The sequence below is a fragment of the Pipistrellus kuhlii genome, unplaced genomic scaffold, assembly GCF_014108245.1.
Source record: "Pipistrellus kuhlii isolate mPipKuh1 unplaced genomic scaffold, mPipKuh1.p scaffold_m20_p_4, whole genome shotgun sequence".
Lineage (NCBI taxonomy): Eukaryota > Metazoa > Chordata > Mammalia > Chiroptera > Vespertilionidae > Pipistrellus > Pipistrellus kuhlii.
In genome coordinates, this window is record NW_023425540.1 from 35,507,143 (window position 1) to 35,523,650 (window position 16,508).

At 37.2% G+C, this 16,508-nt stretch overlaps 1 protein-coding gene across 1 annotated transcript in view; it reads right to left on the reverse strand.

Annotated features, from left to right (window-relative positions):
* The window catches only part of ANKRD31 (ankyrin repeat domain 31), an 82,171-nt gene that overhangs the window by 26,633 nt on the left and 39,030 nt on the right, over nt 1-16,508 (reverse strand). The window contains exons 12-17 of the mRNA XM_036410581.2: nt 15,783-15,927; nt 10,544-10,596; nt 8,097-9,591; nt 7,452-7,589; nt 4,062-4,199; nt 2,822-2,964 (exon numbers count right to left, since the gene is read on the reverse strand). Of these exons, the coding sequence (XP_036266474.1) occupies nt 2,822-2,964; nt 4,062-4,199; nt 7,452-7,589; nt 8,097-9,591; nt 10,544-10,596; nt 15,783-15,927 (2,112 nt within the window). The remainder of the gene's footprint in view (nt 1-2,821; nt 2,965-4,061; nt 4,200-7,451; nt 7,590-8,096; nt 9,592-10,543; nt 10,597-15,782; nt 15,928-16,508) is intronic.

The window sequence follows — 16,508 nt, forward strand, 5'->3', positions numbered from 1 at the left end:
TGGATGGAATTGGAGAACATCATGCTGAGTGAAATAAGCCAATCAATGAAAGAGAAACACCACATGACCCCACTCATTTGTGAATAATAAAGATCATTATAAACTGATGAACCAAAAGATAGATATAGAGACAGTAAAGCAACAAGCAAACTGTCAAATTACAGTGGGGAGGGGAGGAGGATCTGGGGGAGATAATAGATCAACCGAAGGACTTGTATACATGCATATAAATACAACCAATGGACATAAAACTCTGGGGAGGGAGGGGATGTGTGGGAGGGAGGAAGGGGGGGAAAATCAATAAAATATGTTTTAAAAAAATTAAAAACAAAAACAAAAACAAAACTAGATGGCCTAGAAAACCTAAACTGCTTATTATCTAGTCCTTTATCCTATCCTATATAATAAAGAGGTAATATGCAAATTGACCATCACTCCAACACAAAATATGGCTGCCCCCATGTGGCCACAAGATGGCTGACAGGGGAGGGCAGTTGTGGGTGATCAGGCCTGCAAGGGAAGGCAATTGAGGGTGACCAGGCCAGAAGGGGAGGGCAGTTAGGGGACAAGGCTGGCAAGGGAGGGCAGTTAGGGGTGACCAGGCTAGCAGAGGAGCAGTTAGGCGTCAATCAGTCTAGCAAGGGAGTGATTAGGGGCAATCAGGCTGGCAGGCAGGTAAGTGGTTGGAGCCAGCAGTCCTGGATTGTGAGAAGGATTCTGGCTGCCCTCAAGGGGTCCCAGATTGGAGAGGTTACAGGCTTGGCTAAGGGACACAAACACACCCTCCCCCTGTGCACAAATTTTGTGCACCGGGCCTCTAGTAGGAAATATTTAACAACCCTGCTCTAGACCAGAGCACTTCCTAGCAGGATTTTCTGTGATGACAGAAATGTTCTAATCTGCAAAGTTTAATATGGTAGATACTCGCCACATGTAGCTACTGAGTACTTGAAATGTGACTAGAACAACTGAAGAATTGATTTTAAATTTAATTAATTTTAACTAATTAAATAGACACATGTTGGCTAGTGGTTACAGCATAAGACAGCACGCTCTAGATCAAATTCCTTATTTCAGAAGTAAAGGTATTAGCTCTTTCTCAAGCAGCTGAACTAGGCCTAGAATTCAGGTTTACTATTATCAAACTTGGTGCTTTATCAACTAAACCAAACTCCCTTTCTGCTACTTCTATTGGTTGATCTCTTCCCCTCCTCCCACCACCTTCCTTCCCTCTGAGGTTTGACAGTCTGCTCGATGTTTCTATGTCTCTGTTTCTATTTTTGTTCATCAGTTTATGCTCATTAGATTTCACTGAGGTATCACTTCACACCTATCAGAATAGTTACCATCAACAAACTTGACAAGTGCTGATGAGGATGTGGAAAAAGGGAACCTTAGTACACTGCTGGTGTGAATGTAGACTGGTGCAGCCATTATAGAAAATAGTATGAAGTTTCCTCAAAAAATTAAATATGGAATTGCCATCTGACCCAATGTTCCTACTTCTAGGAATATACCCTAAGAGACCTGAAACACCAATCAGAAAGAATGTATGCACCCCTATGTTCAGTGTAATTTACAAGAGCTAAGATCTGGAAAGAGCTCAAGTGCCCATCAATAGATGAATGGATAAAAAAGTTGGGGTAGCCCAGTTGGGTGTGGCTCAGAGGTTGAGAAGGCCACTGGTTTGATTCCTGGTCAGGACATATACCTGGATTGCAGGCTCGATCCCCAGTGGGGTGCATGTAGGAGTCAGCTGATCAATGATCTTCTCATCATTGATGATTCTATCTCTCTCTCCTTCATCCTTTTTCTCTGAAATCAATAAAAATATACTTTAAAAAAAAAAAAGCAGTGGTACATTTACACAATGGAATGCTATATAGCAGTAAAAAAGAAGGATCCCTTATCCTTTTGAGACAGCATGGAGGGACCTGGAGAGTATTATGCTAAGTGAAATAAGCCAGTCAGAGAAAGACAAGTACCACATGATCTCACATGTGGAATCTAATGAATAAAATAGATCCAAAAACAGCATGGAACAGACTGTAAATCTTAAAGAGAAGGGAGGGGTGGGAGAGTGGGTGGGAAGAAATCAACCAAAGAATTTGTATGAATATATGCATAATCCATGGACAAGACAATAGGGTGGTGAAGGCCTTGGGGGTGGGGGAACAGAGGCAGGATAAAAGGGGTTCAATGGGAGAAAAAGGGAGATATATAATACTTTCAACAATAAAGATTTAATTTAAAAACTATGGAAAATTTTAAAGTCTAGATTTGAATCTAGAAATTCATTGTTACTAGGAATAAATCTAGTAATTTTCTCATGATATTTTTACCACACTGCCCAATTAAGAAAAACAAAGGAGAAAAATATATAACAAACCTCCAAGTAACAAGCTATTGTGTTTTTAGTCATTTCTTTGAAACCTCGAATCCACTGTGTAATTCTGAATTAAATAAAGTCTAGCTGTCACATGTATCATCACTATAATTAGACTTTTTATGCACAATAGCAAATTATTTAAAACCATTAAAAATGGAATGTATTTGATTGATAGCCTGTGTTTATTCTGAACCATTTCATTTTATTCTGATTTATATGAATTATGTGATGAAGAGACAATAGAAAAATTAGTTATTAGAAAATAGTTTGATTTTTCAATTACACAATGTCTTATCTTCATTCATAATTTTAAGTTTTTTTTAAATAATTTGTTTTAAGAAATCATTTTAGTTCTCAATTTAAAATATCTTCATTTTGTTCACTCATTTTTCAAAGAGAGAGAATAGGAGCCAAATCTGATGTGCACTGTACCTTTAAATAATTGTTTGCAACAGCATCATGTAAGGGCAGAATTCCATCTAGATCTTCACAGTTAACATTAGCACCAACTTTTAATAACTCCACTATTATATCATCAGATCCCTCACTAGATGCCTTATGTAGTGGTGTCAAACCTAAAAATGGAAAAAGGGAAAAATTAAAACAAGCTGCTGATGGCATATACTCATTATTAAGTTTGCTTGTTTTAATGAAGTTAACAGCTACATTGATTCAAATGTACATATTAGTGGGAAAATAATATTGAAATCTGTGGCCTTAAAATGTGTTTCATTTTTAAAAACAAATTGATCTCATAAAAAATATTTTATAGAGGTGCCAAAACAGAAGCATAAGCATAATGGGACCAAAGTATATATTAATCATGTCAATTTGTTTCAACTCAGATATTAAAAAATCATCTCTGACTTTTCTACTTGTATCCTTCCATTGTCACATTTTTCTTTAAAATATTATGTCATTCCATCAATTTTTGAGTTTTTCCCTCTGGAATTCCTCATGCAAGATTCTTCTGTGCTGAGCAAATTGTTAAATCAATTTAAACTGGGGGTTTAAAATAAAAATAAGGGAGGGGAGAAGAAAGAAATAGTAGAAAGACAGAAGGAAAGGAAAAAAGGAACAGAAAGTAGGAAAAATTTTGCATTCTCTTCTAAATTAGGGATAGAATTAAGACCTACAAAGAAAAGGCCTAACTAAAGTTTCTCTTATTCCCCATTCTGTATACTCTTTTTAAAAATATATATTTTATTGATTTTTTACAGAGAGGAAGGGAGAGAGACAGAGAGCTAGAAACATCAATGAGAGAAACATCAACCAGCTGCATCCTACACACTCCCCACTGGGAATGTGCCTGCAACCATGGTACATGCCCTTGACCAGAATTGAACCTGAGACTCTTGAGTCCACAGGCCGATGCTCTATCCACTGAGCCAAACAGGTTAGGGCCGCATTCTGTATACTCCTGCTGAATGCTCTCGGACGAGATCGGTGTGTTCAGGGTGGTACGGTCATAGACTGAATGATCTCAAATGCATGTTGAAGAAGGAATTATTTTAGCAATTGGTGAGAACCAAAGTAAGTCTTACTATTCAACTTATATGTCATTAAAGAAAATTGTTCAAAGTTAGCTATTACATAGTGACCAGATTAAAAAATGGGGTTAGGGCTGTGAAATATGAGTTCAACTTATAAATACAACGAAAATAATTCAAACCTTCATTATCTTTTAGATTCACATCTGCTCCAGATTCTATTAGAACTTTCATCAGCGACAAATCTCCTCTTCTGACAGCCAAATGAAGTGTGCTTTCCCCTCTGGCATTCCTCTTATTGATCCCAACTGTTTTCATATCTGTAAATTTGCCAAGTAAAAATGAGGCTTCTTTTCTGTCAAATGCTGATTATAAAGGAACTTAAAAAATACATGCCAACTTCTTTAAAATATTCTAAGTAGGGTGCACTACACAGAAACATATATCCATTAACATAACTGTTACTTTTATATTTTAAGTAACTGTTACTTATATATTAACCTAATTGTTACTTACATGTTTTAAGATATAACCAAAACATAGTTCTTCAACTTGTGAAGAAATTATAGGGCATTTAAGCATTACTTCAAATTCATTTTAGCAATTGTTCAGTTACTCTATCATGTTTCATTAAAACAAATAAACCTGTTTCAGTTCTATATTCATTTCAACCTCAGTAGTCCTTTAGCAATATTTTTTTTTTCAAAACAAATTGTGATTTTTAGAAAAATTCTCTTTGTTCTACAACTATTCTCTCTATCTCCATGGGTCTGTTTCTGATCACATAAGATGCCAAGAATTAAACTATGACCTATTGTTTATTATTTTTCTTTCATAAAAAATAAAGTACAGGGTAGGGTGGGGTGGCGTAAAAAAAAAAGAAGAAAGAAAAAAAATAAAGTACAGTATCATTATTTAAAGATTATTTTTTTAATCTTTGCAACACAAATTAGACAGACTTATAAGTTGAAGCTAAAAATGGTGAAATAACCACATTTACCCCCCTATTTCCTCCCCAAACGATGCTAAAATTATAGTAAAAGATATTTTGAAAAATGTCATAGAAGAACAACAAAAGAGAAAACAATAATAGATGACTTCAATAAATTTAGGGGAACTGAAAAGTCACTGATAGAGAAGGGATGACTGACAGCAGAGTTGGGAATGCTCCAACCCAAGTGCCTGCTAAAGGAATTTGCGGAGGAAGGGAGCCAATCCGAACCAGGCACTTAGCACTTAGGGGCATCAGGTACCTTTTCTATGCCTTTTTAAACAAGTTTTAAATATATCCTGATTCTTTAATTATTTCTGTTTCTTTTGGGTTCCTTTAGTATGTTTAGATCACTTTGGTGTCTCTTTATATTGGAGTCTTCTATAAAAACTTGTTTATTTTTGACTATCTGTTCTTATTTAAGTGACAGAAACTAAAATGCTGACTGGAAATCTGTGGAGGGTAAGGGGAGTATAGCAGAGCTTAGGGCTTGGTTGAATTCATCCTTGGTGATCAAGAAATAAGCTGGCATCTATGTTAGGGAATCGCTAGATGTATTTGGAATTATCTCCTCTTGGGCAGTTCAGTTTATTAGTTTAAAAAAAATAATACTTACTCAGGTACTGTGTTAAAAAAAAGAAAAAAAGAAAAAGAAATGAAACACATAATAAATTTATTATGTCATAGTTGTAGAGACCAGAAGTCCAAAACATAGGTGTCAGCAGAGCTACACTATCTAAGGAAGAATCAGCATTTCTTGGCTTCCTTGGTTTTGGCTACATTGCTCCTCTGCCCCATCTTCACATTGTCTTCTCTCCTGTGTGCCTCAAATCTCCTTCTGTTTTTCTTTTATAAAGACTCAGCAGTAATTAGATCCAGGACCCACCAAATAATCTAGGATGATCTTATCTCAAGATCTTAATTACATCTGCAAAGTCTTTTTCTAAGATAATGTTCACTCTTTTACATAACAGATTTGTGCACTGGTGGGGTCCCTTGGCCTGGCCTGCAAGGACTGGGCTGAAACGGGCAGTCTGACATCCCCCAAGGGGTCCCAGATTACGAGAGGTATGAATCTATGCACGGGGCCTCTAGTATGCATATAAGATCTTTGGTTAATCTCTTCCTGCCCTTCCTTCTCCCCACTTCCCATTGAGATTCATCAGTCTGTTCCATATTTCCATGCTTGTGCATTGAGCATCTGCCCACCCGTGGTCAGTGTGTATCATAGCTACCAAATGGTTAAATGGTCACTTAGGCTTTTATAATATAGACTAGAGGCCCAGTGCACAAAATTCATGAGTGGGTACGGTCCCTAGGTCTGGCCTGTGATCAGGGCCATCTTTCTCAGCTACTCTCAGCCAGCCCTGTCCTGCCACCCTTCCCTTCCCCCTTCCCCACTCGCCATTGGGAGATTGGTGCCTGCTGGCCGGGGAAAGGAATCAAAGGTGGTCAGTGCACCTCATAGTGACTGGTCCAGTGGTCATTCCACCATTAGGATCAATTTGCATATTACCCTCTTATTATATAGGATAGAGACTGGTGCAGGGGTGGGGGCTGGTTGGCCTTCCTTGAAGAGGGCCCTGGATTGGGGTGGGGGTCCCCAATGGGGGTGGGGCTGGCCTGGGTGAGGGGCCTTGGGCAGTTTTCAGGCCAGCACACCCCTGATCAGGGTGGGGGTCCCCAATGGGGGTGGGGCTGGCCTGGGTGAGGGGCCTTGGGCAGTTTTCAGGCCAGCACACCCCTGATCAGGGTGGGCCAGCCTGGGCAAGGTGCCACAAGTCATTTGCAAACCGGCCATGCCTCCAGCTTTGTCAGGAATGACATCCGGAATGACATCCAGAAGATGTCCAGTCTATCTGGTCTAATTAACAAATTATCCTTTTATTTAGTATAGATAATATCACAGATTCCAGGGCTTAGTGCATGGACACATTTTGAAGAGCCACCATTTAACTCACTATAGGAGGAATATACAAGAAGGGCTTCAATTTACATGAGACTGGACAATGGAAGAAGGTTCATAGAAAATGCCTAATCCAGTGTCCGTCCTACCACTAATATACTAAACAGAAAATAAATCAACTTTTCAATGCTTAGTATTCAATTCGAAGTGGTTCAGCCCATTGTTCATCACAGAACTAACTCCAAGAACTATCAAAGGGTAGTTAGCTTGTCAATACTTCCAAACACATACACTTGATTCATATGATACAAAAAAACTAGTGGCAATGCTTTTTAAAAATGTTCGTCATGTTAAAAGGGCTCAGTAGAAGTATCTGAGAGATGAGACACAGTTCACCCAAATGCTCACACTCAATATTCTTACTGTTTATATCCTTTAAAATAACAAATTAGAAGTCAGAGGCTGAAATATCATAAGAATATATCTGAAGACTAATAAATTCTCAAGTGTTGCTTTAAACCATTTAAAATATTGCTGAAATAATCTTATAATATAGTGAATGGCTAAAAATAAACAAGTAAATCTGAAAGTTTAGAACTATTCTGAAATACAGTAAATTCTTGGGCCTGGCTAGTTAAACATTTACCGACTGTGCACAAGTAAAGAAATACAAACCTTGGCTGCAGGTAGCTTTTGATAAATTTTGTTCTTGGATATTAGCAGGTATGTGAATTTCTGAATCTGTTCTATCCTTTTTCTCCTCACAGTTTCTTACAGTGCTTTCATCTCCATTGATATTAGTTAATTCCTCATCTGAAAAATAAACATTTTTACAATATCAGTGTGACAGTTCTTCTTAATGGTTAAATTATTAGTCATATAACTATCCCAAGTTTCTGTTCCTAGCTGGAAAAATTTAGAAATGGTTTTATATAACTAATGTAAATTAGTTTGCTAAATGCAATTCTGATGTGAATACAGTGAATTGTTGAAATCACTGGACTAACAATTTCCTGCTGTAAAAATGTTAAGTTTATTGATACTAAGATAAGTCTATACTAAAAATGAATATAAAAATTTATATAAATACTTTTTATTAACTTCTGTCAATATCAATTTAGCAACTATCTTCAATAATAATGGTTGAACTTTTAAAGTAAACACTATTACTTAACTAATTAACAGCATCCTCCAAATTATAGCCCCCATGTCCTCATTCTTGTCAGTTTGGGCATAGGTTGAGTGAAATTCAGTTGGAAATTTCTATAAAATAACTAAATCTATAGGAAATGTGTACAAAACTATCAACACTATTAATACCTGATTTATGAGAAATTTCCTTCTCTTCTCTTTGACTAACTTGTGAGATGTTGGTCAATTCTTTATTCATATTGTCAATGGAATAAAAATCTATATTATGTGTGATTTCACTTTCTGCAACGTCTTGTTTCCTTTTTTCAACTTCAGTTGTTTCTATTACTTGAGAATGAACAACTGTGGATAAAGGCCCATTTGAAAAATTTGGTTTTTGGTCTTTGTCAGTGTAATGCCTTTTAGTGCCTTCTTTCTTATTCACCTTTTCCACAATATGTGTATTGGTTTGATTCACTAAAGAAGTTGGTATGCTGGGGCTACTGCAATTCTGAGGCCTTTGGAATTGCTCCACATGATTAGTCAACTGAGAAACTTCATGTGTTGAAATTGTTCTTGTACAAGCCAAAGAAGTATGCTCAAGATTGCCTTCTGAGTTCCCAAAAGAAGTTCCATATATGTATGGTTCATAATTTGCAACGTGTGATTCAGAAATGGCTGTATTGTCTGAATTAGAAAAATTAACAGCCTCCTGTTGTGGAAGTATGCTTAGGTCATCTGCTTTTAACTTATTTTCCTGTGAAAAATGGTCTTTAGAAGGTAAAGACTGTTCAAAATTCATTACTTCTCTATTTGTTATATTCTCTTTATAATTATAATGGTTTTTGCAACTTGTAGAATATATCACCTTTTTAGATATTATATTCTCCTCAGAGGTACAACAATCAGCATGAATATCATTATCAAAATTTTTCCACTTATTAAGATCCTCTTTTTTTTCATCCAAGTTAATGTTTTTATGAGGACTAATGTGCTGTTGTTCTTGGTGAATTTGAGCCTGCTGATCTGTAGTAACAATGGGTAATTCAATTTCTTGATGTACAGAAAGTCCTGAGAAAGTAACAGCTTTAGCTTGGTCACTGGATTCTAATCCCAAGGATTTTATATCTTGACTTTCTAATAAATCCAGACTCTGGGTATGTGTCTCTTTGGGAACTGAATGAGTGTCAATATTGTTACTCAATGCATTTTCCAGGCTTGAGAGAGCAGGGCTAAAAAGTTTACTTGACTCTTCTGGAAGGTCATCAAGGGTTTGGAGAATATGTTGCTGATCAGTAACCAATCTACTTCTTCTGGAAGAAGAGACAGCTACAGTCTTTCTTGAGTTTCTTTCTTGGATTACCTTATGCACCTGAATCCTTTTATATTGTTCATTTCCTCTTCCTTTATATTTAGATGCATTTGTGCTGGGATCCTTGACATTATGGAGATTGTTTTTTCTGAGTCCTGTAGAGTATATTTGGTTAACAGTTGCTTGCTTATGCTTGAAGTTGCCAAATTTCTTGCTTTTGGAATTTCTTGAGTAATGTTCATTTACCTCTTCTTTCTTTATAAATAAACCCTCTTTGCTTCCTTTATCAACTTTTACATGTTCTGCCTTCTGTCTGTTGGAATTTTCATCACAAACAAACCCAATGCAATTTTTAGAACTGAATTTTGGTTTCTATAGAAACAAAATATATAGTTAGCTTTAATTTTCAGTTGTAGTTCTATACTTGATTCATTCTGGATTGTTCATAAATTAAACTATTATTCCATTAAATTTTATAATTTTATCTAATCACAGGGCCTGCTGAGATATATACAACCTGATTCTTCTGAAAAAGTAGACTAATAGAAGAAAGGCAAATATAATAGACACAGTATGTGTACTAATCTTTATTCTCTGCTGTACATTTCAATTTTTTGCCAATATATTAGCACTACCAATCTTATTAAATATATTTTTTAAATTTTAATCTAGTTAATATTTATAGGCCCTGGAAATAAATCAGATAAAAGTTTCCTTATAAAGGAAACTTACCAAGAATGCTTTAGAAACACTCTTCTTTCCCAATTATTATACAGATAGAGCTAGAATTAAAAGAATTTCTTCCTCTGGTATTTGTGACAGACTGTAGGTAGGCCAGCAGAAGAAAGATTTGAAAAACAAGAAGACATATATGATCCCAAATTGGTCTGCCTGGAAAGATTATTGTGGGCTGCTAAGATTAAAACAGGAACAATGCTTCCTGCTTCCTGTCGCTCATCACAACCCAAGCACCAGGTGAAGAGTAACTGCCCACCATGTAAAGTTCGAAGGGGATGGATTGATGCCTTTGACTCTTGTACTTTGTTTAGGCCAGAGGAAATTTGACATGGTTGATAACCCTAATGGCTCCATGAAGAGGAGGTAAAAGGAAATGTCTACCAATACATTAGTGTGCCCGGATATGCTACATTTACTGCTTCCCAAATCAACAGCTCAGAACCCTCTGATTCTCATATAATTATTCCAAAGTATCTTAAAAGCAAAGTTGAAGTCACTGTTCCTGATACATGCTTCAGTAACCTTCCTTTCCTCTTTGATGATGCATTTTTTTAAAAAAATGGTTTTTTGCTAAACAGAGATATACCTTGGGCTGGTGTGCATCCTCTACATCTAATGGGTCAGTGCTATCCTTTTGAGCTGTAAACAAAAAGAGAAAAATCAAAGAAAACAGCCTCCAGTGGCCAGACTCAGGACTCCTAAAACATATAAATCCCTTTCTATGAGAACACCAGGTAGATTAAGCAAAATTATGCAAACATTTTCTATTAAGTTTGGCATTTTCTATTTTTCTTTACTATAAAAACAGGGTGCTTTGATCCAGGTCTTAGTCCTTAGTGACATTCAACAATTAGCTCTTGGGAAAATTATATACATATTATCTCTTGAATGGAAAGTATTTGTTTTGTTTTGTTGTTGTTTTTCCAAAGGACTGATTCTACTTATTCAACAAAAATTTACTGAATGCCTACTATGTATATGGTGCTCTAGTATTCATTACTAGACAAAACAAACATCCTTTCCTTCATGGAGCTTATATTCTAATGGGAGAAGACAAAAAATAAAAATAAGCAATTGCCCATTGTGTAAGATGGTGTTAAGTGCTAGGGGAAAAAAAGATAAATACTAGTATAGTAGGGTAAGAGGGATTGAAATGTGGTGGTTCTAAAAACGTGTTCATAAAATTTTTGATACTCCTCCATTCAAGAAGTGGAGCTTAATTTTGTTCCCCCTGAGTGTGGGCCAGATTTAAGAGACTAACTTCTAACAAGTAAATATAGCAGAAATGATTCTATGTCAATCCTAAGATTAGGTTGTAAAAAGCTTGTGGCTTTTGTCTTGGGTGCATTCTCTCCTGGAGTACAATCCTTCTCTGAGCCAGCATTTAGGTCAGCAGAAGCCCTATGGAAAAGCTCATTTGGCAAATAACTAAAGGCACCAGCTGACAACCAGAGCAGGAAAATCCACTGTTTTTTTTCATTTATTTTCACATAGAGAGTCTTAAAAGAGAGAGAAAATTAAAGCCCCTTCTTGTTTTCAGATTCTTTTAGAAATTATGCCTATTAGGTGGCTCCTGGGAAATACGTATTAAAAAGAACATCAAGAATATGCCATATAAAAAAAAAAATCTGGAGAAACCAAGATGATGGCATAGGTAAATACCTGAACTTGCTGCCTCATACAACCACTTCAAAACTACAACTAAAAGACAAAACAGTATCATCCAGAACCATGGGAAGGCTGGCAGAGTGGAAATTCTACAACTAGAAGGAAAGAGAAAAGCACACTGAGACTTGTAGGAGGGGCGGAGGTGCAGAAGTGAAGTGCAGAGATACGGAGGTGCGCACAGAAAGGCTGGCAACTGAGTACGCTGTTGTCTTTTTCAATCGAGTGGGAGACACAAGCTCACGACTGCACTGAACTCCAGTTCCAGGAGGGACTCTGGGGACCCAAACTCATACAGGGAGAAACTGGTCTGGCCTCGGGCGGAACTTGAGGACGGCTTTCTCTCAGAGGTCTTGCAGCGACCATTGTTCCTGCCCAGTGGCACAGGACAGAGACACAGGACCTCTTCCAGGCAGGGCTGATGGTCAGCCATTGCTGTTTGCTTCACCCTGGTGATTCCCTGAGACCCCACCCCACCCAATTTGTGCACAGAGGCTTTTGCATATTGAATGGCCTGGCCCTTTGCAATCTGAAACCTAACATATTGCAGGTGGGTCAAAGAACACCAGAGTTTCCAAAAAAAGATGCAAAGCTTGACAGCAGCTTGCATTGCTTCACAGCTGGGCCTCATCTGGGCATCTCTAAACCTTAAACAAAGAGAAGGAATCTGCAAATCTCTCTGTAGCTCCTGCTGAGTGGCTTCTCTTCTTGGAGATCTAAGAGCCAATGTACCCAGTGGTCAGAGAGAGATCATCAAGACTACAACTTTTCAGATCCATAAGAGACACAATCAGGGGGCAGACTCAGTGAGTGCCAAAGCCCCAATGAAGCAAATCTTGCCCCATAAGGGTGTCTCCAGCACAGAAATTCTTCCATCATAGACAACTGATTCTCACAGCCAATTGCCTGGAGCTCAATTCCTCCCAGGGATACCAATAACAATCAAGGCTTAACTACAACAAGAGTGTACATACAGCCCACAAAGGGGTGCACCATGAGTGTCCATCTCAGGTAACTAGGGAGGCTGAGCCACTGGGCCCTATAGGACACTTAGCACACAAAGCCACACTATTAACACAAAGAAGCAGCCAAAATGCGGAGACAAAGAAATGGAGGAAATGACAGAAATGGAGGAAAGCAAACTACTGGATACAGAGTTCAAAACCATGGTTATAAGGTTATTCAAGAATCTTCTAGAAACCGCCAATAAAGTTAGTGAGAACCTCGAGGATATGAAAAAGGACTAATCAGAAATTAAGCATACAATGACTGAAATAAAGAATAATATACAGAGATTCAACAGGAGACTAGAGGATCCCAAGAATCAAGTCAAAGATTTGAAATACAAAGAAGCAAAAAACACCCAACTGGAAAAGCAAAAAGAAAAAAGAATCCAAAAATATGAAGATAGTGTAAGGAGCCTCTGGGACAACTTCAAGTGTACCAATATCCGAATTACGGGGGTGCCAGGAGAAGAGAGAGAGCAAGATATTGAAAACCTATTTGAAGAAATAATGACTGAAAACTTCCTCTTCCTGGTGAAAGAAATAGACTTGCAAGTCCAAGAAGCACAGAGAGCCCAAAACAAAAGGAATCCAAAGAGGACTACACCAAGACACATCATAATTAAAATGCCAAGGACAAAAGACAAAGAGAGAATATTAAAAGCAGCAAGAGAAAAACAGTTAATTACCTACAAGGGAGTACCCATACAACTGTCAGCTGATTCCTCAACAAAAACTATACAGGCCAGAAGGGAGTGGCAAGAAATATTCAAAGTGATAAATAGCAAGAACCTACAACCAAGATTACTCTACTCAACAGAGCTATCATTTAGAATTGAAGGTCAGATAAAGAGCTTCACAGACAAGAAAAAGCTAAAGGAATTCATCACCGCCAAACCAGTATTATATGAAATTCTGAAGGGTATTTTTTAAGAACAAGAGGAAGAAGAAAAAGGTCAAGACAAAAACTATGAACAACAAAGTGATAACAAATACATAACTATCAAAAAGTGAATCTAAAAATCAGGTGAATAAAAAGTCTGATGAATAGAATAAACTGGTGAATATAATAGAATAAGGGGCATAGACAGGGAGTGGACTGACAATTCTCGGGGGGGGGGAGGAAGGGTGTCGGGGGTTCGGGAAAAGACTGGACAAAAATCATACACCTATCGATGAGGACAGTGAAGGAGGGCAAATAAGGTAAGAGGGGATGTGGGAACTGGGTGGAGGGGAGCTATGAGGGTGAAAAAGAGGAACAACTGTAATAATCTGAACAATAAAGATTAGTAAAAAAAAAAAAAAAAAAAGAATATGCCATATACTGTTGAACCTCAGAGGGAAGACAGGGGAGAGTGGGTGGGAAGAGAATAGCCAATGAACTTGTATGCATATATGTATAACCAGTGAACACAGACAATGGATGGTGAGGGCCTAGGGAAAGAGGGGAGGATGTGAAAGGGCTGGAAGAGGTTATTGGGGATGGGGGGGAAAGGAAGGTCTATGTAATACTTTCAACAATAAAGATTTTTTTTAAAGAAATTTAAAAAAGAAGTATGTATTTAGTAATCTAATAAATTCAGAATATCTTAAGGGGGAAAAAGAATATGCCATATAAAATATAATCTTGTTATTGACAACTGCAGAATTATTATTTTTTTTATAGTTCAATTTAAAAGTGTAATGGATGAGCCCTAACTGGTTTGGCTTAGTGGAGAGAACATTGGCCTGCATACTCAAGGGTCCCAAATTCAATTCTGGTCAAGGGATGTACCTTGACTGTGGGCACATCCACAGTAGGGGGTGTGCAGGAGGCAGCTGATAGATGTTTCTCTTTCTTCGGTGCTTTCTTTCTAACTCTCTATTCCTCTCCTTTCCTCTCTGTAAAAAGTCAATAAAATATATATTTTAAAAAAATGTAATGGATGAGAGGGCAAAAGTATAGCCATACAAGAAGATTCTTAGGGAATGGAAATAAACAATTTTGGGTATATTTATTGATAGAGATACAGCCAAATATAATTTATATCACATCGTGCTATTCAGCCAAAGGATTATGGAGAGTATCAGATTTTTATAGAAATTTTCTTAACTGTCTGTAATGTACAATCTTAGGAAAAGTACATTTGATATTATCTATCTTTGTTCTTTTAGAGTCCTTCTTTTATGTGCATTTGCAAAAAGTTAGTGTGCTTTCTTAAAGGAATGAAGCAAGGCCTTGGGTGGTATGGCTCAGCTGGCTGGAGCATCATTCTGTGCACCAAAGGATCGTGGGTTCAATTCTCAGTCAGGGCACATATCCAGGTTGCAGGTTCGATCCCAGGTCAGGGAGTATACCAGAAGGCAACCAATCCATGTATCTCTCACAACGATGTTTTTTTCTCTCTCTCCCTTCCTCTTTCTCTCTAGAATCAATGAAAAACATACCCTTGGGTGAGGATATGTTTAAATATATATATATATATATTTAAAAAGAATGGAGCAAGGATACCATTGGGTGGATTTTCTCAAAATGTAAAAGGAGAATAAATTTAATTTTTATAATTTTATTTTTTTATTTTTTTTTTTTTTAAATCAATCTTTATTGTTCATATTATTACAAAGGTTCCTCATTTCTTCCCCCCTCCACCAGGTTCCCACCACACCCTCCACCTCCTCCCCATCCCCTATTGTCCTCATCCATAGGTGCACAGTTTATGTTCAGTCTCTTCCTCCCTCCCTTTCTCCGATAGTAAATCCCTTTTCAGATAGTAAATCAGTTACTTAGCATTTTCTCATATCAATAATACCTCCACATGCCCAATGATACACTTCACACAAAAGACATTTCCAAATAGGTCAACCACCTCATCCAGGCCCCACCCAAGGCACTCACAGATCAACACCCCAGCGCTATACTAACTCAACACATCCAGATCTAAGCTTCCTCACTTGATTCAGCAGACCCTCAAGTTCCCGCAAAAGTTTCCAGCCATGTCTGAGAGGCAGCCGTGGGGCAGGGGCAGGCGAGGAGCGAGCTGTTCCAGGCCTGGCCTCTGTTGCTCTGGTTCATTCCACAACCAGCTGCTCTGGGTCTAATTTTTATAATTTTAAATTCAATTTCTGTAATTCTCTACTGACACGATGAACAGATATAACAAAGCAGTGTAATCTTACCTGAAATAAGCTGGTTTTGATGTTTAGGAATGTATCTCTCAAGAAGATGCCTCATACGTATACCTTGGACGTCATCCAAAGCACATCTTCCATTGGCACTTCTAAATAATGGATCAGCTCCATTGCAAAGAAGTAACTCTGCCACCTAGTGGAAGATTGTTCAAATGAGGGAACACGGGACATAAGGAACATTGTAAATGTCTGCTAGTATACAACTCTAAGCAACATCAAATATTTCTTCCAACAATACAAAGTTTGAGCTTACCTATAATATCTTGCCCATTAAAATTTTTAATATAATTGATCTTTTACTTTAAATCATTTAGATTATCTCAGTTATCAAACAACTAAAAATACATAATAGCAGATAAATAGAAATTTATTAAAACCATTGTCTTCTATAAGCCTTGGTGTGATTTTTCCCCCCAGATGGAACAGTTTTCAAGTTGATTAGCCAGAATAAGAGTACATTCTGTGAATATTTAATAAAGTTGTTTGATAACTGAGGTATTCTAAATGATTTAAAATAAAAAACACATTTTAAGTTTTTTTTTCAAATGTTCAAATGTTCAAAGGTATTTCTCAATCCAAGCATCTTTATAATAGACAGAACTATTTCAAATGCCAAACTGTAGTACATGCTTGATTTTTTAAATGATTGATAGAGAAGACTATTAGTGCAGTTTTACCAGAAAGTTATTAATGTCTTTGTGCGATTTATAGTGA